The sequence below is a fragment of the Dictyostelium purpureum genome (assembly GCF_000190715.1).
Source record: "Dictyostelium purpureum unplaced genomic scaffold DICPUscaffold_65, whole genome shotgun sequence".
Taxonomy (NCBI): Eukaryota; Evosea; class Eumycetozoa; order Dictyosteliales; family Dictyosteliaceae; genus Dictyostelium; species Dictyostelium purpureum.
The window spans coordinates 39,757-63,632 of NW_003519402.1; the positions used below are offsets into that span (position 1 = coordinate 39,757).

At 23.7% G+C, this 23,876-nt stretch overlaps 11 protein-coding genes across 11 annotated transcripts; 5 read left to right on the forward strand and 6 right to left on the reverse strand.

The window, feature by feature from the left end:
* Positions 1–247: 247 nt before the first annotated feature.
* Positions 248–1,654, reverse strand: DICPUDRAFT_150215 (uncharacterized protein; the record flags this gene model as incomplete). The annotated part of the gene is made up of 2 exons (XM_003286223.1): positions 248–822; positions 895–1,654. The coding sequence occupies 2 exons, from the start codon at positions 1,652–1,654 to the stop codon at positions 248–250; spliced, it is 1,335 nt and encodes a 444-aa protein (XP_003286271.1).
* A 463-nt stretch (positions 1,655–2,117) lies between these two features.
* On the reverse strand, positions 2,118–3,185 carry DICPUDRAFT_150216 (uncharacterized protein; the record flags this gene model as incomplete). Its single annotated transcript, XM_003286224.1, has 2 exons — positions 2,118–2,928; positions 3,025–3,185. 2 exons carry the CDS (start codon positions 3,183–3,185, stop codon positions 2,118–2,120), a joined length of 972 nt encoding a protein of 323 aa, XP_003286272.1.
* A 269-nt stretch (positions 3,186–3,454) lies between these two features.
* On the reverse strand, positions 3,455–5,040 carry DICPUDRAFT_54141 (uncharacterized protein). The gene is made up of 2 exons (XM_003286225.1): positions 4,403–5,040; positions 3,455–4,331 (listed from the first exon to the last, which is right to left on the reverse strand). Exons 1-2 carry the CDS (start codon positions 4,980–4,982, stop codon positions 3,544–3,546), a joined length of 1,368 nt encoding a protein of 455 aa, XP_003286273.1. The 5' UTR covers positions 4,983–5,040; the 3' UTR covers positions 3,455–3,543.
* A 1,978-nt stretch (positions 5,041–7,018) lies between these two features.
* Positions 7,019–9,432, forward strand: DICPUDRAFT_91676 (uncharacterized protein). The gene is made up of 2 exons (XM_003286205.1): positions 7,019–7,198; positions 7,274–9,432. The coding sequence occupies exon 2, from the start codon at positions 7,292–7,294 to the stop codon at positions 9,155–9,157; it is 1,866 nt and encodes a 621-aa protein (XP_003286253.1). The 5' UTR covers positions 7,019–7,198; positions 7,274–7,291; the 3' UTR covers positions 9,158–9,432.
* Positions 9,433–10,785: 1,353 nt separating this feature from the next.
* Positions 10,786–11,205, forward strand: DICPUDRAFT_150220 (uncharacterized protein; the record flags this gene model as incomplete). Its single annotated transcript, XM_003286206.1, has 2 exons — positions 10,786–11,019; positions 11,110–11,205. The coding sequence occupies 2 exons, from the start codon at positions 10,786–10,788 to the stop codon at positions 11,203–11,205; spliced, it is 330 nt and encodes a 109-aa protein (XP_003286254.1).
* Positions 11,206–12,061: 856 nt separating this feature from the next.
* On the forward strand, positions 12,062–13,065 carry DICPUDRAFT_87071 (uncharacterized protein; the record flags this gene model as incomplete). Its single annotated transcript, XM_003286207.1, has 4 exons — positions 12,062–12,310; positions 12,400–12,695; positions 12,765–12,814; positions 12,863–13,065. 4 exons carry the CDS (start codon positions 12,062–12,064, stop codon positions 13,063–13,065), a joined length of 798 nt encoding a protein of 265 aa, XP_003286255.1.
* Positions 13,066–14,907: 1,842 nt separating this feature from the next.
* DICPUDRAFT_150222 (uncharacterized protein) lies at positions 14,908–16,177 on the forward strand (the record flags this gene model as incomplete). The annotated part of the gene is made up of 3 exons (XM_003286208.1): positions 14,908–15,267; positions 15,332–15,667; positions 15,740–16,177. The coding sequence occupies 3 exons, from the start codon at positions 14,908–14,910 to the stop codon at positions 16,175–16,177; spliced, it is 1,134 nt and encodes a 377-aa protein (XP_003286256.1).
* Positions 16,178–16,281: 104 nt separating this feature from the next.
* Positions 16,282–17,892, forward strand: DICPUDRAFT_150223 (uncharacterized protein; the record flags this gene model as incomplete). The annotated part of the gene is made up of 1 exon (XM_003286209.1): positions 16,282–17,892. One exon carries the CDS (start codon positions 16,282–16,284, stop codon positions 17,890–17,892), a length of 1,611 nt encoding a protein of 536 aa, XP_003286257.1.
* A 177-nt stretch (positions 17,893–18,069) lies between these two features.
* DICPUDRAFT_77157 (uncharacterized protein) lies at positions 18,070–19,925 on the reverse strand (the record flags this gene model as incomplete). Its single annotated transcript, XM_003286226.1, has 5 exons — positions 18,070–18,628; positions 18,693–19,306; positions 19,367–19,519; positions 19,598–19,808; positions 19,882–19,925. 5 exons carry the CDS (start codon positions 19,923–19,925, stop codon positions 18,070–18,072), a joined length of 1,581 nt encoding a protein of 526 aa, XP_003286274.1.
* Positions 19,926–20,138: 213 nt separating this feature from the next.
* DICPUDRAFT_87074 (uncharacterized protein) lies at positions 20,139–21,656 on the reverse strand (the record flags this gene model as incomplete). Its single annotated transcript, XM_003286227.1, has 1 exon — positions 20,139–21,656. The coding sequence occupies one exon, from the start codon at positions 21,654–21,656 to the stop codon at positions 20,139–20,141; it is 1,518 nt and encodes a 505-aa protein (XP_003286275.1).
* Positions 21,657–21,710: 54 nt separating this feature from the next.
* Positions 21,711–23,530, reverse strand: DICPUDRAFT_17436 (uncharacterized protein; the record flags this gene model as incomplete). The annotated part of the gene is made up of 3 exons (XM_003286228.1): positions 21,711–21,774; positions 22,226–23,297; positions 23,398–23,530. Coding segments are annotated over 3 exons (1,269 nt in total), but the record flags the coding sequence as incomplete, so codon positions are not given.
* Positions 23,531–23,876: the final 346 nt, after the last annotated feature.

A 23,876-nucleotide genomic window follows, 5' to 3' on the forward strand; every position in this document is an offset into this window, starting at 1 on the left:
ATGATGAAATAAAAATATTTAAATCTTTGTAAATATTGAAAGAAAAAAATACTAATATTGAGTATTCAAAAAAAGTCAATAAACTTTTGTCAGTGATTTTAAAGTTAAAAAAAAGTAAAAAAAAATTAATCAATATGGTCACTTATCATCACCTTAGTGATTTTAAGTGATGCTATAAAACTTTTATTCTTACACAAAATAATTTTAACAAAATTAATAAAAATCTAAAAGTTTATTATTTTTTTTTTTAATTATTGAAAGGTTTTTGGCCAGTCATAATAATTCTGTGACCCTGGTTATTAACAGAATTGCCACCATCTTCTAAAAATGAGGAAAAGTCCCATTGAGATGCATATTTGATATTCTTAAAGCCTGTGCTTATCATAAGTAGTTCTAGTTCTGGTTTGGAGATAATAGAGAAACACAATTCTTCGACTACTAAATGACCATTACCAAACGATCCACGATCTTCACAGGTGTCATGGAATGGCTCGGCCACGCTAAAGAATATATCATCCACATACCATTTGCCATGAAAAGCATCCACTTTGATATTACTTGTACGAATGACTGATTGACCGTTTATCATTTTACGTTGTTGTTTATTGTTCATAATATTTGAAAGACCACACATGAAATTTGAAATATCTATTAAAACAATACCGCCTGGTTTAAGAGCATCATACATATTTTTCATTGCTTTTATTCTATCCTCTAAACTGTCCAAATAATGAAATGGTCCATGAATTGAGCATATTAAATTGTATCTTTCTAAAACATTTAATTCTAAAAATCCAAATTGATAAACTTCTACCCTATTACCTACAATAAAAATAATAAACAATTAGTTTACACTCACAAATAAATATTATATTTGTTTTTTTTTTTACTTACATGTATTTTTTGAAAAATTATAAGCAAATTTATAATAGTCGATATCAGGTTCGAATGCTTCTATGACTTCAAATTTTGAATTTTCCCATTCGGAAAACATACGACCTAAACCACAACCAATATCTAACATTGACTCGAATGATAATTTATAAAAAGAACAAACTTGACTGATAAAATCATAAATAACCTGAGCCTCTGAATCTCTTTGTATAAAACAGTAATATAATAAATCTCTTTTCTTCCAATTACTTTCTGAATTCTTTAAACTTTCATTATGAAACTCTGTTAATTGATCTAATTCTCTTTGTGTTTCTGGTGATTTTGATGCTCTATCTTTAGCTTGATCACAATAACATGATAAAAATTTACTATTACAATTACAATAAGTTTTTTCACATATCTCTTTAAAATTCTTATTTACTTTAAATTTGATTGTATCTAAATTTTTTTTAAAATGTTTTGAATTTTTTTGTGATGCATTTTGTTTTGATAAATTTTTATTATTTTTATATATTTCGTTTAATGATGGAAACTCTGTATAAAAATTCTCGTATGTTTTTTTTACTTGTAAATCTCTTTCGATTGCTGTAGCTATAATCGATGCAGACGTTATATTATTATTTGTATCTATATTATTATTATTATTTTTATTTATATTATTATTATTATTATTATTATTATTATTATTATTATTATTATTATTATTATTATTATTTTTCTTTCTAGGTATATAGGGTTTAGTAAAATTTGTTGTTATCATTTTATATTTTTTTTTTATATTTATATATTTAAATATAAATATTTTATTTTATTTTATTTTATTTTATTTTATTTTATTTTATTTTATTTTATTTTAATTTTTTTGCTTATTTATACTTTTTAGTATTGTTATCACAAAATAATTTCACACAAAAGTTATTAATACAATTTATAAAATTATAAAAAAAAAGAAAATGAAAATGAAAATAAATTTTAAAAAAATAAATAAAAAAAAAAAAAATTAAATTTAAAAAATATATATTTTTTAATATTAAAAATTGGGAAAAAATAAAAAAAACGATAGATAAGAAAAAATAAAGAATTTACACACACAACAAATATATCTTAAAAAAAAAATTTATTATCAAAAAAAAAAAAAATTAAAAATTAAATTTTATTTTTTTTTTTTTTTATCCATATATGTAAATATTATTTTTTTGGTAATATTTTTATTTGGTTATAATTTATTTTAAAGAAGGTTTTTGATAAAGGACTCTTTTAGTGTTGGTTGATGATGATGAAGATGAAGATGATTTTGTTTTTGTTTTTTGAATTTTAGTTAAAGTGTTATTATTATTATTATTATTATTGTTTGAATTATTTAAATTATTTAAAGTATTGAGATCTAATGATGTTTTTTTTGAAAGGTTATCTAAAAATCTATTTTCAATGTTATTCATAATTGAGTCATATCTAATCATTTCTATATTTTCTCTTTCTCCATCGTAAATTTTATGAATTGGGTTTTGTTGAGCTGGTGGGCCAGGTTCGACTTGAGAATTGAATAATTGAGTATCTGGAGAAACGAAATTGTCGCTTAAAAGAATATTATTGATACCTTCTGAACCAAACCAACATAAGAAATACCATGATAATGAACTGACATATGATACATCTAATGAACTTAATTCGATACCTCTTTGAAGAAATGCTTTGAAACGAATTGTTAATGGGAAAAATGGTAATTTACATGCTACAAAACCGCTAAAGAAATGATTGACCCAAGACATCATTGTAATTTGTGGTACAAGATGAACTACATTACCCTTAAGCATATCTGTCATACCTGATGGATCTGTAAACATTGAATTGGCAAACATCATATTCATTGGATTGCTGTCTTCTTGTGCTGGTGCGATTGAACTTAAAAGACCTCTATTCTTTGGATTAGTAGCACCTGGTGTGCCACATAAAAAGGCCTTTCTCATAAAAAATGATTTCTGTGGTATTCTATTATAAAATGATGTTAATCTTCTAACTCTATTGATTGTTTGCCTAAATAATTGTATGAATGAAAAAAAAAAAAATACTGTCAATATATGTATCCTATATAACCATTGAATCCCTATTTCTAAAATAATTGTGTATTACATTTGCATTGTTTTTTCTACATCTTGATCTCTATTTGATTTTAATTGTAAAATTCTGCTAAAATTTAGTTTTAATGCACTAACAATAAATAATACAATTAAAATTGGTATAACTACCCAATTACGAATTTCTACATCTAAAACAATTGGTGCCTCTATCATTTTTAATAATTATTATACATATAATATATATAAAATAAATAATATAAAAAAAATGAAGTTGGATGTTGAATTTAAATGTTTAAAAAAAAATAAAAAATGATAATTAAAAAATAAAAAAAAATTTTAAAAAAATAAAAAAAAATTTAAAAAAAAAAAAAAAAAAAAAGTTTTCATTATAGTTTTTTTTATAAACATTAATATATAAAGAAAAATAATATTATAAAATAAAAAAAAAAAGAAAAAAAAAGAAATAGTATAAAATGATATTTAAGCTTTAATAAAATAGAGAAAAAAAAAAAAAAAAGTATTTTTTATATACTATTTATTTATTTTCACCCCACCCCTTTATTTGTGTAAATTAATGAACACCATTAATAGTTGGAGACATTGTTAAACTGGTTGGTTTTGAATGGTGGATTGGTACTGGGTTAGCGATTGGATTGTTAATATGTTGAATGGCCATAGCAACGATACTTGTCATATTTACTTCAGGACCAAATACTTTGATTGGAATATGGAGCTTGTGACCAATTTCTCTCATGTGTTGAAGACCAGATTGATAGTTTGGACCACCTCTTCTTACGAAAAGTGAAAGATTGGCTTTAATAATATCTTGGTGATATTCTTTTATGGCTCTAATAATACCTTTGAATGTAGCGGCAACATCGGTGAAATTTGCAATACCACCACCAATTAATAATGCTCTTGGTTTTGAATCTGGATTTCTTGTAGCTAAACTAATGATTGTACAGGCATATTTATGAGTATCTTCCTCATTTGGATCACCACTATATTCACCATAATTACCCAATTCATGGCCATATCCCATGTCAGCAACAGTATCAGCATATATAACGGATGCACCACCACCAGCTACCATTGCCCAAATTCTACCGGTTGGATTTAAAAGTGTAAGTTTTAACGAAGCACCAGTTTTTTCATCCAATTCATTTACATAGGTTTCTTCTGGATAAAGACTTCTACCAAATGGTTGTGGGAATTGTACTGGTTCACCGTCGACTAACCATCTACCACCACATTTAAAAGCTGCACATTCATCAACTTCACCTCTTGCATCTAATGGATATGGCTTACCTTCATGATCCAATGTAAATGGATTCATTTCAATAAAGTGGAATGATAAATCTAGAAATAATAAAAAATAAAAAAATATTAATATAAATTATAAAGAGTTATATTATATAAAAAATAGTTACCATTAAATAATTTATAAATATTTCTAATAAATTCAATAACATATTCTCTATTTAATACGGATGAGTCGATTAAAGTGTGTAAATCTACCTTATCGATGGTTTCTCCATAAGGGATATCTAATGTTGATACTTTATCCCAATTCTCTTCAATTTCCATACCACCACAATTTGAGAATGAAATTCTATTTGACTCTCTTTGAGCAGTAATTGAAAGATAGTACTCTTCTGTATGTGGAACGAATGGTTCAACAATGAAATGGGTAACTAAACCACTCTTTCCACCAATTTCAACTGGTTTATTAATCTTTTCTTTAATAAAATTATCTGCTTCTTCCAATGTTGCATTTAATAAAACCAATCCATTTTTTCCTCTTTTACCAAATAACATATCTGGTTTAACTACCAATTTAGAATTATTTACCCAAATATTATCTATTGTTTTTGATAATTCTAATAAAGTTGGTGTATTTGGTGATACTTGAATCATTTTTAAATTTAATTTCGATCCATTGCACAATAATGGGAAATTGTTTTTGATGATATATTTAGTTGAATATTCTCTTAATTTCTTTCTGGCCATTCTTTATAAACTATATATGATTTATGTATATTACTAAAGGTTTATTATTAAAGAGAAGAAAAAAAAAATTAAAGAGAAGAAAAAAAAAGACAATTAAAAAAATAAATAAAAAAAATTAATATTTTAATAAATAAATTAAAAATAATTATATTGTTATTACTATTATTATTTAAATATAAAAATAAAATTATAACAAATGGTTTAAAATTAATTAAACCAAAACAGATTTCCCTTCGAATTTTTTATTGAATGAAAATTTAAAAATTTAAAAAGGAAATTTAATTTTTTAAAAAAAAAATAAATGACAAGTCCTCTTGATTTTTTAAAAAAATGAAGGGTCCAAAAACGACAAATACTCGTTTAAAAACATACCTATTGGATAGTTTTTAATTAATATAGAGCAAAATAATTGAATTGTAATGATAAAAGTTTAAAAACTATAAACAACAATTTAAATTTATTAAAAAATAAAATATTAAAATTAAAAATTAAAAAAAAAAAACAGCAATGTATAACAAAAAAGAAAAAAAAAAAAAAAAAAAAAAAAAAAAAACTAAAAGGTGATATCTTTTAATAAATATATATGTTATAAGTACAATAGATAGAATATAAAAAAAACTAAAAAATAAATTAAATTTAATATTAATTTTTACATCCCCCCTCCCCCCCAAAAATACTCTTTTAAAAAATTTTACAAAAAAAAAATTGTTTTTTTACCCCCAAAAATTTTTTCATAACACACACAACACCCCATGGAAATTATAAATAAAAAAATTGTTCAAAGATATTTTAATATTATTATTTATATTATTATTATTATTATTATTATTAAAAAAGCTTATAAAAATATATTTTTTTTTTCCACTATTATTACGTTTATTTTTAAGGAGTATAAAATTTAAATTTGTTTTTTTAATAATATTCCTAATTTAAATAAAGTAGGTAATTTAAAACTAAATAGTAATTGTGCACATATATTTAATTCTGAAACAAAAGGTTTAAAATATATTAAAATTTACATTTAAATTTTTTTTTTTTTTTTTTTTTTTTTTTTTTTTTTTTTGTTATCTAAAATTTAATTATATTTATTACTTTTTAAAAAAAAATTTTTTTTTAAAAATATATTATCTATTTTATTTATATATATAAATTATTTAATCAAATATAAAATAAAATGTATGTGTACATATAAAAAAATAAATAAATAAATATATACAAATAAACAAAAAAAACTTTTTAAATTTAAATAATTTAACTGTTATACAAACCTATTTTATTATTTTTTTAAAAATTATTGTATTATTAAAATTATTATCGTATTAGTGGAGCGTTCTTTGTACTTTTATTTTCACCACACACAATGCCCTCCTTTTTATTGTAAATACAAATAATTTTAATTAAATAATTTTTTTTTCATTCTTAATAATTATTTTAATAATTTTTTTTAATTTTTTTTAATTTTTTTTTATTTTTTTTAAATTAAATTATATTTTTTTTGATTTTTTAATTTTTTGATTTAATTTTATTGATTTTTTTTTTTTTTTATTTTATTTTACACCTCTTCGCAACATATTTTTAAATTAAAATTGTCAAAATAATATTGTGTCGTCTGTAAAAATTGAATAGGGAAATCATAAAATCACACCTTTCCCAATTTTTTTTTTTTTTTTTTTTTTTTTTTTTTAAAAAAAAATTTTTTTTTTTTTACTTGGGTTGGATTCATATCACTTTTGCACCCCTTCATATAAAAATCCAAAAACATCCTGTAGAATTTTTTTTTAATATTTCTTTTTAACAATAACACCTCATATGACAATAATTTAATACTTTTTATTTTGTAATATTTTTATTTTTTTGTTTTCATAAAAAATCCCAATAAAAATAGGGATTTCTAAATAGTTTTTTTTTAATTTTTAATAATTATATTTTATTTTTAATTATTAAATTGTGGTTGTACTTTCTTTTTGTGTCTCTTAATTGACTCATAGCAGCATCATTACATATATTTATTTATCAATTATTATTTTTTTAAATAATAAAAAAAAAAAAAAGTAATTTTAATAGTTCCCAAATCTCAATTCAAAAAAAAGGTTTATAATTTTATTTTATTTTAATATTTTGACTTTTTTTTTTTTACTAATCAATTTAATAAATATATATATTAAATATTTATTAAATTTTTTATTTATTTATTATTTATTTATTTATTTATTTTTGTATATATTTTTTAATTTTAAAAATAATTTAAATAATCACAAATATTAATATTTTTTAATTTTAAAAAAATATAGATTATTTTATATATAGAAATGGCTAGTTCAAATCATTTACCAGCTAGATTGTTTACAAAACAATCACAAGCTTTAATTTATAATTATAAAGAAGCAGCAGTTCAAAGAATGTTGGATTTTGATAATGTTTCACAAAGAGATACACCATCGGTTGCGGGTTTAATTCATCCAGGGTCAGATGGAGGTTTATATAAAGCTTTCTTTGGCTTTAAAGAGTTGGTTATTCCTGTATATAATAGTGTTTCAGAAGCATGTCAACAATGTCCAAATGCTGATGTCTTTTTAAATTTTGCATCTCATCGTTCTGCATATCAATCATCGCTATTGGCCTTAAGAGAACCAAGTATTAGAACTGTAGTTATTATTGCTGAAGGTGTCCCAGAAAACGAAGCTCGTTCATTGATTGCAATTGCTAAAAAAGCTGGTAAAGTTATTATTGGTCCAGCCACTGTTGGTGGTATTCAAGCTGGTTCATTTAAAATTGGTAATACTGCCGGTACAATCGATAATATTATGGCATGTAAACTTTATAGATCCGGTTCAGTTGGTTTTGTTTCAAAGAGTGGTGGTCTATCAAATGAAATGTATAATGTTTTATCAAGATGCACAGATGGTATATACGAAGGTATTGCAATTGGTGGTGATGCATTCCCAGGTTCCACATTGACTGATCATGCACTAAGATTCGAAAAACTTCCAGAAGTTAAAATGATTGTTGTTTTGGGTGAATTAGGCGGATGGGATGAATATGGTATTGTAGATGCATTAAAGAAAGGCGAAATTACTAAGCCAATATGTGCATGGGTTTCTGGAACAGTTGCAAAAATTTTCCCAACAGAGGTTCAATTTGGACATGCTGGTGCAAAATCTGGTGGTGAAACTGAAAGTGCCGATGCTAAAAACAATTCATTAAGAGATGCTGGTGCAATTGTACCAACATCATTTGAAGACTTTTCAAATGTTATTGCTGCCACCTATGCCAAATTACAAAGTAAAGGTTTAGTTAAACCAGTTGAAGAGCCAACACCACCAGAATTACCATTAGATTTCAAGACTGCAGTTAAAGCTGGTAAAGTCAGAAAACCAACAAGCATTATTTCAACCATTTGTGATGATCGTGGTGATGAATTATCATATGCTGGTGTTCCAATTTCAGAGGTATGCAAAGAACAATATTGTTTGGGTGATGTTATAGGTTTACTATGGTTTAAAAGAAAGCTTCCACCATATGCATCAAAATTCTTTGAAATGTGTTTGAAATTAGTTGCCGATCATGGTCCAGCAGTTAGTGGTGCTCATAATACAATCGTTGCAGCTCGTGCTGGTAAAGACCTTGTATCCAGTCTTGTTTCAGGTCTCTTAACTATTGGTCCACGTTTCGGTGGTGCAATCGATGATAGTGCACGTGTATTCCAAGATGCCGTTGATCGTGGCCTCTCACCAGATCAATTTGTCGAAGGTATGAAATCAAAAGGTAGAAGAATCCCAGGTATTGGTCATTTAATTAAATCAGCAACAGACTCTGACAAGAGAGTCATTATTTTAAAAGAATATGCATACACTCACTTTACCTCAACTAAATATTTAGAATATGCATTAGAAGTAGAAAAATATACATTACAAAAAGCAAACAACTTAATTTTAAATGTTGATGGTTGTATAGGTGTATTATTTTTAGATTTATTACATTCCTCAGGTTTATTCACTCAACAAGAAATTAAAGAGATTATTGATATTGGATATTTAAATGGTTTCTTTATCGTTGGTAGAACCGTAGGTCTCATCGGCCATGCATTAGATCAAAAGAGAAATAAGCAAGGTCTTTATAGACATCAATTTGATGATATTTTATACGACGTTAAATTGGGTAATGGTCCAGAATAAAAAAAATAATAAACCAATAAATAAAAAATTAAAAATATAAATTACAAAAAGTAATTTTAATAAAAAAAATAATTAAATAAATTTATCAATTATAAAATTTATCTAAAATACAAAATAATAAACAACAATTTTTTTTAATTTTAAATTTATAATAATAAAAGTATAAAATAATAAAATTATAAAAATGAAATCACACACAAGATTGTAAATACAAAGAAATAAAAAAAAAGTAATAATAATAAAAATAATAAAACCACAATTCTGTGCTTTTTTTTAAAAAAAATTAACTATACTATATACTCTTCTACATCAATACCACAGGCATATTATAAATATTATAAAAAATCATTTTACTTGAAGACATCCATTATGATTCTATATCCTATGTGGAGTATATTCTAATTGAGAATTATTTAATAAATATTTTAAAAGCTTATTATTTTATATAGAATAAAATTCTAAAAGATTAATTCATATATTTATGTTAATCATAAAATTTTGTAGTTTATATAAAATATAAAAATCAATTTTAGAAATTTAATCAAATAAATATATCTATATTTCAATATCAACACCACCCCCCACAGTTTCCTAAATTAAAAAAAAAAGTGTGTGTGATATAACCCATAATAGATTAAAAACCAAAATAAAAATAAAACATTAAAAAAAATCTCTTTTATATTGTTCATATTTAAAATTAAAACCCATTAATCAATGTTTAAAATATAAATATGTATATATGTGTTTATAAAAACAAAATAAATCTATTTTTTAAATAAACCCGTATAAAAAAAAATAAAATTTTTAAATTAATTAATAATTTAAACTATGTAATATATTTTATTTATTTTTTGAAATGATTTTATTTATATAAAATATTAAATTAAACTAAATAAATCTCTATTTTAAAGTAAACTAGTTTTTTTATTTATATTATTTAAGACAATATAATGTAGATTGATGATTTTTAATAAACAAGAAATAATATATGTATTTTATTATATTGATTTTTTGGATAGATTATAATGTTTTATTATTATTATTATTGTCATTATTATTATTATGATCACCCCTATTTATTAAATGATTTAATTAATGTTCTCTGGTGGTAGTTAAAAAATAATAAAAAAATTAAACAAAACATAAACAAAAACAAAATAACACAACACACTGAAAAAAATTTCCTTTTTTTTTAGAGGTATGTATTAAAGTATTTATTAAAATGTTTATATATCTATTGTTATATTGGTATTAGTTTTTTATTTTTTTTTAAAATTAGGTTTTTAATTCATTTTCTTTTTTTTTCTTTTCTATATGAAAATCTATTTCCTTATTTGTTTATGTTATTTATGACAACATTTTGTTTCAAATAAATTATTTTATTATATTTTTATTTTTTAATTGATGTTTAATTTAAATTTATAAAATTATTTTAATTTATTTTATTTTTATAAAAAAAAAACTATTTAAATTGAAAAAAAAAAAAAAAACTATTATTATTTAATTAAAAACACACAAATAAAACAATTATATTTATTTATTTATTAATTAATTTATTAATTTATTAAAAGAAAAAAAACTATTTGTACTTTTTTTATAGAAACCCAAAACCAAAAACAAAAACAAAAATGAAATTCTTAACCATCTTTTTAATTATTGTTGTATTATTCTCTGGCCTTATCTCTGCTACCGCAAACAAGGAAAAATGTGAATCTTGTAAGAATGCCATTAAAACAGTTGACAGCAAACTCCCAGGCAAAAGATCCAGAGAAATGGTTGAGAACTATCTTACACAAGCATGTACCCAAGTAACCGGTGTTGCTCCATTACCACAACTTCCTGTTCAACTTCCATTACCTGTTGTAAATATTACCTATATATATTAACTAATTGAAAATGAAATGGATATTAATATTTTTTATTTTTCTATTTATACATTTAAATTTTAAAAGTGTTCATTACCAACTGTTCATAGAAGTGAAATTGTTCAAGGTTTACTTGAAAAGAAAGAGTATACTTCAATTTGTAAAAATGCCAATTTGTGCTAAAATACAAATAAATACTATACCCTTTTTATTTGTTTTAAATAAATGTAATACTTTAATAGGAGTTTAAAAAAATAATTATTTTTACAAAAAAAATAATTTTTGACCACGATTATTTTACCATTTTTAGGAACTGGATACTATAAAACTATAAAAAAAAAAAAAGTGGAGTGAAAACGGAGTGTTTAGTTATATTTGATGATAATATTTTTAAAAACCTACCTATTTGTAAATTAAAATTTGATGAAAATATCCCTAGTATTTTTTTTCTTTTTTCTTTTTTTTTCGCCACCATCAAATTTTGATTTTGTTGAAGCCAACCATGATCAATTATTAGCAAACCCTCCGTAAATCACTCCACTAATTTATATTTATCTTGCATAATTGTAATTTATATATATATATCAAACCCAATGAAATTGAAGAGAATTAATTTCCCAATTCTTAAGTTTTGATATTAAAAAAAAACGGAGTGGTGTGCGGTGTGAACATTTTTCATTTTGAAAATCGAATTAGTTCAAAAATAAAAAAAATAAAATAAAAAAAAAATAAAAAAAATTTTTTTTTAATTTTTTTAATTTTTTTTTTAATTTTTTTTTTAAATTTTTTTTAAATTTTTTTTTTTTAAATTCTTTCCTTTTTTTTTTTTAATATTTTTTTTTTAATTTTTATTTTAAAATACATATTCGTTTGTTTATTATTTTTTATATAATTAATAAATAGATATATCTTTTTTTTCATTATATATAGTTTATATTTATTGTAATTATATATTTCTTTTTTTTTTTTTTTTTTTTTTTTTCCTCTAAAAATTTAAATATCTAAAAAATATTTATTAAATTAACATATAATTAAATAAATGGAAGTTGAAGAAAGAATGATGGCCAATGGAGATAACGACAACCAAAGACGTGGATCTCCAAGCCCAAGAAGACAAAATGGTGATATGAACCGTGATAGTCATTCACCACACAGAGGTGGTTCACCAAACAGAGGTAACAGCCGTTCACCACACAGAGGTGGCTCACCAAACAGAGGTCACTCACCAATTAGAGGCGATGATAAAAGACGTGGCGACTATAACACACCAAGAAACAGATTAGCAAATGTAAGTAAAAAACCAAATGTAATTATAAATTAAACATATCATTTTTAAAATATTAATACATATTTATAATTATTATCTTTATCTTTTAGACTGCCTCACCAAGTTGTGTTTTAGGTGTTTTCGGTTTAAGTCCATCCACCGAAGAAAGAGATATCAAAGATGAATTTACTAAATTTGGTAAAATTGATCACGTCGATCTTATTATGGACAGAAAGACTGGACGTTCAAAATGTTTTGGTTTTGTCTATTTTGAAAATAAAGACGACGCTGTTAGAGCCAAAGAAGAATGCCAAGATTTAATTTTACACGGCAAACATATTCGTACTGACTTTTCAGCAACTAAGAGACCACACGATCCAACTCCAGGTAGATACTATGGTAATCCGTAAGTATTTTTTTTAAAAAAAAATATCAAATATAAAGCTAATAGTATATCCTTTTTTTTTCAAATTAGAAAATATGACTCAAGAAGATCACCACCACCAAGATTCTCACCATACGGAGGTGGTAGAGATTACGGAAGAGACTATGGAAGAGATAGATACAGAGAAGAAAGAGGTGAAAGATATGGTAGAGAAGACAGATATGGCAGAGAAGAAAGAGGTGACAGATATGGCAGAGAAGAAAGAGGTGACAGATATGGCAGAGAAGAAAGAGGTGACAGATATGGCAGAGAGGATAGACACAGAGACGACAGCAGAGATAGATACGATAGATTCAGAGAAGAAAGACCAAGAGATGGTTACAGAAGATAAGAGATTTAGAAAACTTGTAAGTATTTTTATTTATATATACATAACAAAAAAAATCGACAACATATTTATTTCTTTTTTTCTTTTTTCTTTTTAAATTTAAAAAGAATAAGGTTAGTGTGTACAATTAAAAAAAAAAAAAAAAAAAAAAAAAAAGTATATATACACACATGCCACCATCTTTTTAAATTTTCTTTTTTTCTCATTTCTATTTTCCCTTTTCCCTTTTCTCACAACTACATTTTATTTCTATTTTATATCCTATCATTTTAGCTTCAACTTGTCAAAGGCTTTCAAATTGTATTCCAATATCAACACCAAAATCAACAAAAAACAACAATCAAAAAAAAAAATATAATTTTTGCAAAAGAATAAATCAAGTCTTTTGAAATTTTAATAAAAAAAAAAAAAACTATGAAATAATAGCAAACATTACAATAAGAAAGTGTTCAAGAATAAAGAATTTATAGAATTATTTTTTTTTTTTTTTTTACCTTTTTTTTTTTATTAACCATTTTTTGAAACCAATGAATTATTTTATCTTGAATGATTGGAACTTTCAAGACAGAATTAAAACAAAAAGAGGTAATGAAAGTTACAAATATTACGACGACGAAACAACGATCATCCCAACCTCTTTTTGGATTAAACCAAATTTTTTTTATTTATTTATATGAAGGCAAAGAAGAATATTATTTTACAAATAGTTAAACAAATAGCAATAGCAATAGCAATAATAATAATAATAATAATAAAAAAAATAATTATAATAATTTATAAAATAATATAAAAACAATAATATTTTAAATACTTTGTGAAATATATCGAAAATTAAATAAATCAAAAAAAAAATCGAACAATAACAAATAATACAATTAGAATAATGTAATACAAATAACTACAAAAGAGTTAATAATATTCTAAAATTGTTTATCTTTGCAAAGTATTATCTTTTTTTTTTTCCTTTTTTTTTTTTGTTTTCTTTTTTTTTTTTTTTTTTTTTTTAGATTTACAAAATATATATATTTATAAAAAAAAAAAAAGTTAATACTTTTTTAATCATTATATTTAAATGGTAAGTATTTTTACTTTTAAAAATGTGAGTATTTTTTTTTTTTTTGTGGATTATCGTGGAAATCTTAATAATTTTTAATTTTTTTTTTAACATTTTTAATTTTTTAGTATAGAGACTATTTTATTTCAATTATCAAAATTTAATCAATCCAATCAAATTACATCATCAAAAAATAAATAGATGAATAAAATTATTTTATTTTTTAAATCATATCTTAAATATACAAAATACTTATATAAATAAAATATTAAATTTAAATTATTCACACACTCATTATTATAAAAATAAACCAAATAGGTTTTATTATTTTATTTTAAAATTTTTTTATTTTTTTTTTATTTTTATTTTTTAAAAAAAAATTTTTATTTTTTTTATTTTTTTTTAAAAATAATTACATAACAGATAGACATTCAACCATACCATAAAATAATAAAATTTAAATAGTTTTTGATTGTTTTGATTGTTTTTTTTTGTTTTTTTTTTTGTTTATATTAAAAAAAACTCATTGTTATCATTTTAATAAAATAAAAAATAAAAAATAAAAAAAATATCCACAATAATATTATTTTTACTTTTTATTTTATTTTTAAATACAATCTAATAATTTAATAAATAATCAAATCAAAATTTATTAATATTTTTGTTTATTATTTTGTTATTGTTGTATTTTAATAAAAATATAAATTTTTAAATAAACTTTGTTTTATTGTTTGTTGCAATCATTTATAATTTTTTATGTTAATAATAAAATAAAATAAAATAATAATAAAATGATCAGTAGCGAAGATTTCAATTTATTACAGGAACAACTTATTTCATTAAAAAGAGAAAAGTATGAATTCTCTGAAAAAGAAAAGAAATTAAATAATGAATTAAAGTTATTAAAGGAACAGCTCGAAGAGGATGGTGGAAAGAAAAAGTCATCCCTTTTTTCAGATATTGTTTCAAGAAAAGGTAAAATGAATGAAATTCAAGAGGAGAATGAAACTCTCAAGAAAACAATTCAGCAAAATTCAGTCGTTTATATAGAGCAAAATGAAGCGCTTAAACACAATATTAAAAGTTTATTTGAAACTAATAGTCAACTCGAAGAGCAGATTCTATTATTAAAAAAAGATATTCAAACATATGTATGTAAAAAAAAAAGAAAAATAAAAAAATAAATTATGTTAACATTCATCTTTTTTATTTTAGGTGTTGAAAAGTGAGGAGCAACAAAATACAGTTAGAAAATTACAAGTCGATTTGGCCGAATTACATTGTACCAATGAAGATCTTGAATTAAAACTTCAAAATCAAACAAATCAAAGCTCAAATAGTAATATTACAAATACAAATACTAATACTACAGGTGTATCATTAGACTCTATTGTTGAAATTTTAAATGGTTTTAATTTAGAAAATGACGAATTAAAAGAAAAGATTACAGATTTATTTAATATGTCGCAAGATGATAATAATAATGCAGCTACCACACCACCATCACCAGTCACACCAAAAGAAATTATTTTCCATCCATTAGGTGAACCAGTAAGTAACTATTTAAATATCATTTTTATTACAACATAGCATAAATATTAAATATCATTTATTAAAATATAGGAATATAATCCAGATAATGAAAAAGAAAAGCAAAAGCTTAGGGATACAATCAAACATTTAATGGAGCAGATTAGAGATAATGAGGGTAAAGCTAATAAAAATAGTAGTGAAATTAAAGAAGCAATTGAAAACAATGAACAATTAAATTTACAAATTTCACAATGGAAAGAAAAACATAGAGAGGCTGAGATTAATCGTGTTAAAATTGAAGAAAGATTAGAGGGTGATATTAAAAAGCTTAGAGAAGAGTATAGCAATATTGAATCAGAAAAACAAAAGTTAGAAGAGGACTTTCAAAAGATGCAAAATGCTTTACAAGTTTCATCAAAGAAATTCGAAGAATCAATTGAACAACAGGACTCTACTCTTCATTCAGAAAAAGAAAAATATGAAAAGTTATTAAATGAAAGATCACAAGAATTAACAAACCAAAAGTAAATATACTTTATAAAATAATATTAAATACAAAAATTTTATTTTTTTATTAATAATTTTGATTTTATTTTTTTTTATAAAATTTATGCAGATTAAATTATGAAAGAATGATTTCAGATTTAAATGATAAAAGTAATATTTTCAAACTATCAAGAGACGAATATTTACAAAATTATAATCAGTCAATTGACGAAATAAAGATTAAGGATCAAGTTATTGAATCAAAGAGTATCGAGGCCGATCATTTATCGCAAAAAATCAAAGACTTGGAATCAAGTTTACAAGAGGAGAAGTCTCTTTTAAAACAAACTATCGAGAGGGGTGAGGAAAATAAGAATGAGTTTGATTCATTATCAACAAAATTAAAGAAATTAGAAGAAAAATTAGTTTTAGAAAGAAGCAGTTTCGATTCACTAAATCAAAGATTTAATGTTGTTACCCTTGACAATAACAATTTTGAAAAACGTATTGAAGAAATGGAAAAGCAAATTGGTGATCTCGAAAAAGAAAAAGAAACATTAGAGTCAACAAGCCAAGCCCAAAAGAATAAAGGTGAGGAGGATCAAAATGAAATTGAACGTCTCTCAGCAGAATTAAAAGAAAAAGAAACATTGATTTCACAACAAGAAAATGAAATCAAAGAGAAAACAGAGAGATTGGTTGATTTTGAAAAGATACAAGAGGAGTTATCAAATGTTAAAGAGTCACTTTCATCAACAGAAACCAAATTTACAGAGGTATCTGAACGTTTAGCAGCTTTAGAACCACAGTATGAAATAGTTAAAACCAATTATGATGAGGCATGCTTGAAAATCACCAAGTTGGAGGTTTCTCTTGTTGATGCTGAAACCGAAAAGAAGATTAGCGAAAAGAAGAATATAAAAATGATTAAGGATCTTAAAATGGAGTTATCACAATCAAGGGATTCTATTAGTCAATTATCACAATCTAGTAGTAATATAGGTGGAGTTTCAGGTCAAGTAACACCAACAGCACCATCTCCATCATTACAAAGATCAGCAGGCAGTGTATCCTTACCAACAACACCAAATGTTACACCAGTTCCATCAAGACATCAAAGAACCATCTCAACAGGTTCTGCATTCCAATTATCAACTCAACCAAATGCTTCACCAATTAAACCACCACATCCATCAAGTGCCCATTATTCAGAATCAACACTTAGAAATGATTTAGAAACTTTAGGTAGAAAATTAGGTGAGCTTGGTTCAGAAAATTATAAGTTAGAAGAAAAGAATAGAACATTAGAACAAACCAATCAAATGCTTTTACAAGAAATCGATAAAAAGTCAAAGGTTGTAAGATTTTATATTTCAAAAACTCAACTTGGTAGAGCTACTACCGAAGATGAAAAAACAAAGAGATTGAAAGGAGGTATCACTGGTTCATTCTGGAGAAATAACGATCCTAAAATTGTTGCAGAAATGGTAGAGAAAATGGAGGTAATGCTTCAAGAAAATATTTTAAAGAACATGCAGCTATCAGAATCTATTGAACTCTTATCAGGTGAATCAACTAATTTAAAAACAGAAATCGATATTTATAAAAATCTACTCAAAGAAAATTCAATCGATATTAATTCAAATTTTAAAAATTTACATAATCATTTAAACCCAACAAACAACACAAATAATACAAACAATTCAAATACGAATATATCCATTCAGGTTTCCAATGAAAATTTAAATGATTGTTAATTAATTTTAATAAACTTTAATAATTTTTTTTTTATATAAGTGTACTATAAACTTTAAAAAAAAAATAGTTTTTATTTTTAAATATTTATTAGTTTTTATAAAATTGTTTTATAAATAAAAGTTATTTTTTTATAAAGGAATTGTTTTTTTAAAAACTATAAAATAAAAAATAGTTTATTAATTTTTATTTGTGTTATTTATCCAAGTTTTTAAAAGGCAATCAGCTGAAATTGTTGCTAGAATATTTTTAGTTGGATGATGGGCGATTGCTATTACTTCTTGTTCGTGTATCTTCATTTTGTTTACCAAAGTACTATTATTTAAATCGAAACAGTATAACTCGTTATCCTCGGCAACAGCATAAAGATAGTTTTGTTGTGGTGATAAGGTACAACATAAAAATGTTTTATTATTTTCACTTGAAAATGTTTTGCTGATGGTTTGGGTTTTCATTGAAACAATTGAAATTACTGAGGATGAGTTACATACCAATAAAAATTCTGGGTTCTTTAATAAAATAAAAAATGAACGAATTGCTATATCTTTAACAGTAACAACTTGGGTTGGTGTAATGGTTTGAAGACAATCTGATGTTTTTGCATCCCAAATTTTAATTTTTCCATCACTTGAGCATGAAATAATTCTATCTTCATCTGAATTATAGCTACAATCATTGACAAAAGATTGATGTCCCCTAAATATTTTTAATGCTTTACCTGATTTTAATCCATGAATTCTAAATATAAAGGTTAATATATTAAATAATAATTACTATAATAAGAGTAAGTATAAATAGTTACTTTAATGATGAGTCGAATGAGCCACTTAAAATTTGGGTAGAGTTTTTTGAAAATTGTAAGCAAGTAACACCGTTTGTGTGGGCAGGTTCAAATTTTCTTAGACACTTGCCAGTTTTAATTTGCCAAACTTTAATATTACTATCTAAAGAGCCAGTAGCCATATATTCACCATCTTTTGAAAATGTAATTGAAAGAATTGTATCGTCGTGCATCATAAAATCGTCATTTGCTTGATATGCTAGATTCTTTGAAAGTTTACCTGTGTTATAGTCCCAAACTTCAATGAAGCCATCTATACTACCAGTAACAAGGTATTTAGAATCTGGTGAAAATTGGACTGATTCTGGCTTGTTTTTGGTGTTAAATTTGATTGTTTTGTCTAAAATATTTGGTGTGGCCTCTTCTTCGACCTCAATCTTTTTGTGTGGTAATTCTCCTTTAAATAAATCAAACTCTGTGCAATCTGTCGGTATAACACCTGTATGTTTTTGCCAATGTAATGATTGTGATAATAATGATAATAGTCTTGAAGATGGTACTGTTGTAATTTCACTATTTAACTGATCAATTAATTGCTTTCTTTTTTTCTCTGTTGTAATACCATATTTATAAAACTAAAAAAAAAAAATTAAATTCAAAATCCATAGCTATTTCTATTATTTCTATTTACTTACATCATTTAAATCTATATATTCTCTTTGTAAATAGTTTTCTAATTTTAAATATCTTTCTTGATGATTTAATTTCATATAATTCATTGGTTCTGTTTTTCTTAATAAATGTTTTACTATTTCATATTCCTTTAAATGTAAAAGTTCAACAATTATCTATATAATAGGATGTGGTAATAAAAAGTTAGGTACGCATATCTATTATAGTAAGTTTATAATGTAATTACAAATTACCTGTTCATATATATTCATAGTTAGATCTACTGAAAGTTTTAAGGTTGATAAAACATCTAATACACTGTCCCAATTTCCATTCTTTACATCATTTAGAAAAGTTTCTTTATTATCTACTATATTTAAATTTATACCTGTTTCTTCTTGTAATGTATTTAGTGAATTTCCTAAAGAGTTTTCTTTTAAAAATTGTAAAATTAATTTTATAACGCTGTGAATATTGATAAAAAAAAAACATTAGAATTTAAAATTTAAAATTAAAATTGGAATATTTTAATACTTACTCTTGTGACTGAATTTCAATATTATGGTGATGAGTATTACTCATTATTTTATTATTTTTGCAATATATATTTTATATACTTGAATGATCGTTGAAATTAAAAAAAAAAATTTAAAAAAATAAAATTTAAAAAAAATTTAAAAAAATTAAAAAAAAATTTAAATTGAAATAATGAAAATATCCTTTTTTATTTGTGTATTTATTTGTAAATTTAAAAAAAAAAAAATATTTGATTTAATGGGTTTGATTTAATATTGTTTAATTAATTTTACCATCTTGTTTTAATTTATCTAAATGTAATTTAATATTGCCCATGGTCATTAATTTTAAACTTGAATCAATATTACCATAAACTACATCTAAAATTTCGGTTAAGGAACATTTGCCAGATTTATAAGCATTGAGGATTTCTTCTTCACGAATTAATCTATGTTTGATATAATTGTTTAAGAGTACTATTGGGTCGTAGCTAGTAGGGCCGTGTGCTGGTATGGCTATATTAGGTTCGAGAAAATCTATGAGACCTTGGGTGGTATGGAGGTATTGTCTCATATCGCCAGTGTGAAAGTCTAAAACAGATGAACCAAAACCTACAATATGATCACCTGCAATTAAAGTTTTACTATGTTTATCGTAGAGACATAAAGAGTCGTCAGTGTGGCCTGGTGATGAAATAACATGGAATATTCGATTACCATTTCCAATGATTAATTTTTCTTGAGTGTATAATTTATCGCCAAGTGATTCTGGAGAGACATCATTAATAATTTGATCAACACTTTCTTTATTTGTTAATGGCAAACCTACAACTGACACTTTTTTTAATTTTGTTCTAACGTTTGCTAAAGTTTTATGATGGGCATAGACTGTAGCTTCTGGGAATTTCTCTTCTAAAAGGTGAATACCTTCCCAATGATCAAAATGATTATGAGTAATAAATATTGAAAGGTTCTTGCCATTATTATCGAGATGGTTTTTTAATCTCTTTTCGATGATGTTAACCATATGAGCAGTACCATCTTTGTTAGCACCTGGATCAACTAAAAGCACATGGCCTTCGTTTTGAGATAAAATAAGATTTGTGGTGTTGAATGGAAATAATGTACTGGATCTAACAGGAATGGACTCTATGAATGGTGCATACTCCATTTTTACTTGAATACCAAGGTTGTCTTCATCCTCCTCGTTAACTAATGGGTCAAATCTATCCTTTTCAAAGTATGAAAGCATTTGTAATAAATAAAGGGTTTCTGGTGTAATAAATCTACTGTTGTTATGGAAATCATTTAAAAATTCTTTTGGTTCTTTCCAATCTAGTGATATTTCTAATGTTTTCTCTTTTGAACCACCAGCATAAGCAGGATCATTAGGTGATATTGATTCGGACAATGCATGCTCTAATCTCGTTTTATTGATTGAGTTACAGTCATTTACTAGTACTAAAAAGTAATTGAAATAATTTCTTTTCGCTTGTTGATAATAATAGGGTGTAACTAAACTACCTAAATAGTAGATTGATTCTTTTTTAAATGACCTTTTATTATTAAACATTTTTTCAAGTATTTCGATTGGTAATTGGTTTATAAATGAATGATTATTTAGTGATACTTCATTATTGATACTGCTACAATTTTCATTATCTATTTCCAGAGTAAGTGATGGGAAACCATAAAAATTGTGTGGAACTGCTTTATATAATTTATTATTATTATTTTTAACCATTAAACATTTATTGTTTTTTTCGCAATAAAATAAAAAACTTGCATAGTAATTCATTTTTTGACTATTTCTATTATTGTTGTGAAGTGTTAATTTTGATAAGGTAAAATAGTTTCTATTATGATTATTTATATTTATATTATATTGAGATTTTTTATTAATAATATTATTTGAACTAACTAGAGTTTTTATAGAATTTGAAGTAATTGTTTTATATAATTTATTAACTTCCTTTATTTTTATCATAATAATACAAAAAAAAAAAAGTTTAATATTTTAAAACTTTAAATAAAAAAAAACACAAAAAAAATAAAAAAATTAATTAAAAAAATTAATTAAAAAAAAAAAAAAAAAAAAAAAAATTTTTAAAAAAAAAGAAAGGTAATTAACAGTTTTTTATGGTTATATCTGGAGATAATAATTATTAAATATTAATAGTAGATCTATATTATTAAAAAATTTTATGTGATACCCCCTAAACACTTTAAATGTGTGTTTTTTTAAAACACACTATTTAATTCTTTTTATTTATCTTTAAAAAAAATATTATTTGAATCGTTTTTTAACATTAATGTTATTTTTATAATAATTTTAATAAGCTTTTAAAATATTCGCTATTAATATACTCGTCTTGGTTATCGTTTTGTGGATCTTCAAAAACATTGTTTTGTTTGGATCCTAATTGACCAAAAGTGTTATCACCAAAAACATAAACTTGATTATCGTTTGTTAAAGCCAAAGTGTGTTTGAAGCCAGCGGCAATTTTTTTAATATTTGACAATGATTTAACTTGAGTTGGGACATAAACATTTTGATTGTCACCGAATCCTAATGTACCGCCTTCACCCCAGCCCCATGAATAAACATCACCTTTTTCATCTACATAAAAGGATGTTGCATGACTACCAGCAAAAACTGATTTGATTTTAGTGGAAGAGTTGATGGATTCGATCTTTTTTGGTGAATAGTAATTCTTTGTGTCATTTTCGCTGTGACCCAATTGACCATACTCTCCCCAGCCAAATGAGTAAATTTCATTGTCGGATGTTAAAATTAGCGAATGGTAACCACCACATGCGATATCTAAAACTAATTTGTTCTCCAACTCTTTGTTGAATTGTATTTTGGTTGGTGTTGCTACATTATCTTTTTTTCCGAGACCAGTAGCACCAAAATAACCGTGACCCCATGAATAAACAGTTCCATCTTTATTTAATACTAAACTGTGATCACTACCTGAACAAACTTTTTTAATATTTCTAAAAGTTGAATCTGAATTCTTTATAAATTGTGGTTTTGAACTATAGTTAATTTGATCTTTAATTTCTGATTTCAACTCTCCATTAGCCAATTGACCCTTGTCGGATCTGCCCCATGAAAACAATCCTTTGTCGGTAGTCACTATTGAATGTTCATAACCACTTGATAATGATATTATATTTCTATTCTTTAAAGTTTCAATTCTTTTTGGCTCCACTTCCAAATCTTTCATTTCTTTATCTAAACCCAAAACACCATAGGATCCTTTACCCATTGAATATAAATCGTTATCTATTGTTAACATTAATATAAAATTACCACCCAATGATGCATCTTTTATTTTATTATTCTTTTTATTATTATCTTTAATTTCTATTACATTTGGTGCTTCTGATACAATATTTGAAAATAATCCCCAATGATAAAATTCGTTTTTATCTATTTTAAAATTTAAAATATTAAAAATATTAATAAAACTTTTTTTTTATTTTTTTTTATTTTTTTTTAATTTAATATTTTGTTTATTTTGTTTATTTACCATTTAATAATGCTGAATGATATGCTGATGCAAAAATATCAGTTGCCGTTATATTTAATAGTTTAGTTGGTAAATCCATATCCGCTATGAATGAAAACTCTTCGGTACCATCATCGAAATATATCTCTTCACTTTTATAAATAGATATTATTGATGCTATAAATATATATATTATAAAATTATTTATTTTCATCTCTATTCTATTTTTATATTTTATATTATAATACTATTATTACTACTATTATTGAATGTTTTATTGTATACAATTTATAAATATTTATGTTAAAAAATTTGAGTAATTTTAATTAAATTTAAAAATACTTATGCGTCACCTTTTTTAAAAAAAATAAAAAAAAATAAAAAAAAAATAAAAATAAAAAAAAATTTTCAAAAAAATAAAATAAAATTAAATGTTATATTTTTGTTATAAAAATTAATAATGCTGTTTTTCTTTCGGTGACTCATAAAATATCGGTGCG

What these genes read in the sequence shown, in the direction of transcription:
- DICPUDRAFT_91676 (XM_003286205.1), top strand. Translation starts at nt 7,292, where the DNA reads ATGGCTAGTTCAAATCATTTACCAGCTAGATTGTTTACAAAACAATCA.
- DICPUDRAFT_54141 (XM_003286225.1), bottom strand. Translation starts at nt 4,982, where the DNA reads ATGGCCAGAAAGAAATTAAGAGAATATTCAACTAAATATATCATCAAA. An exon ending in TATTTATAAATTATTTAATG is followed by an intron (nt 4,332 to 4,402) that starts GTAACTATTTTT and finishes TATTATTTCTAG; the next exon opens with ATTTATCATTCCACTTTATT.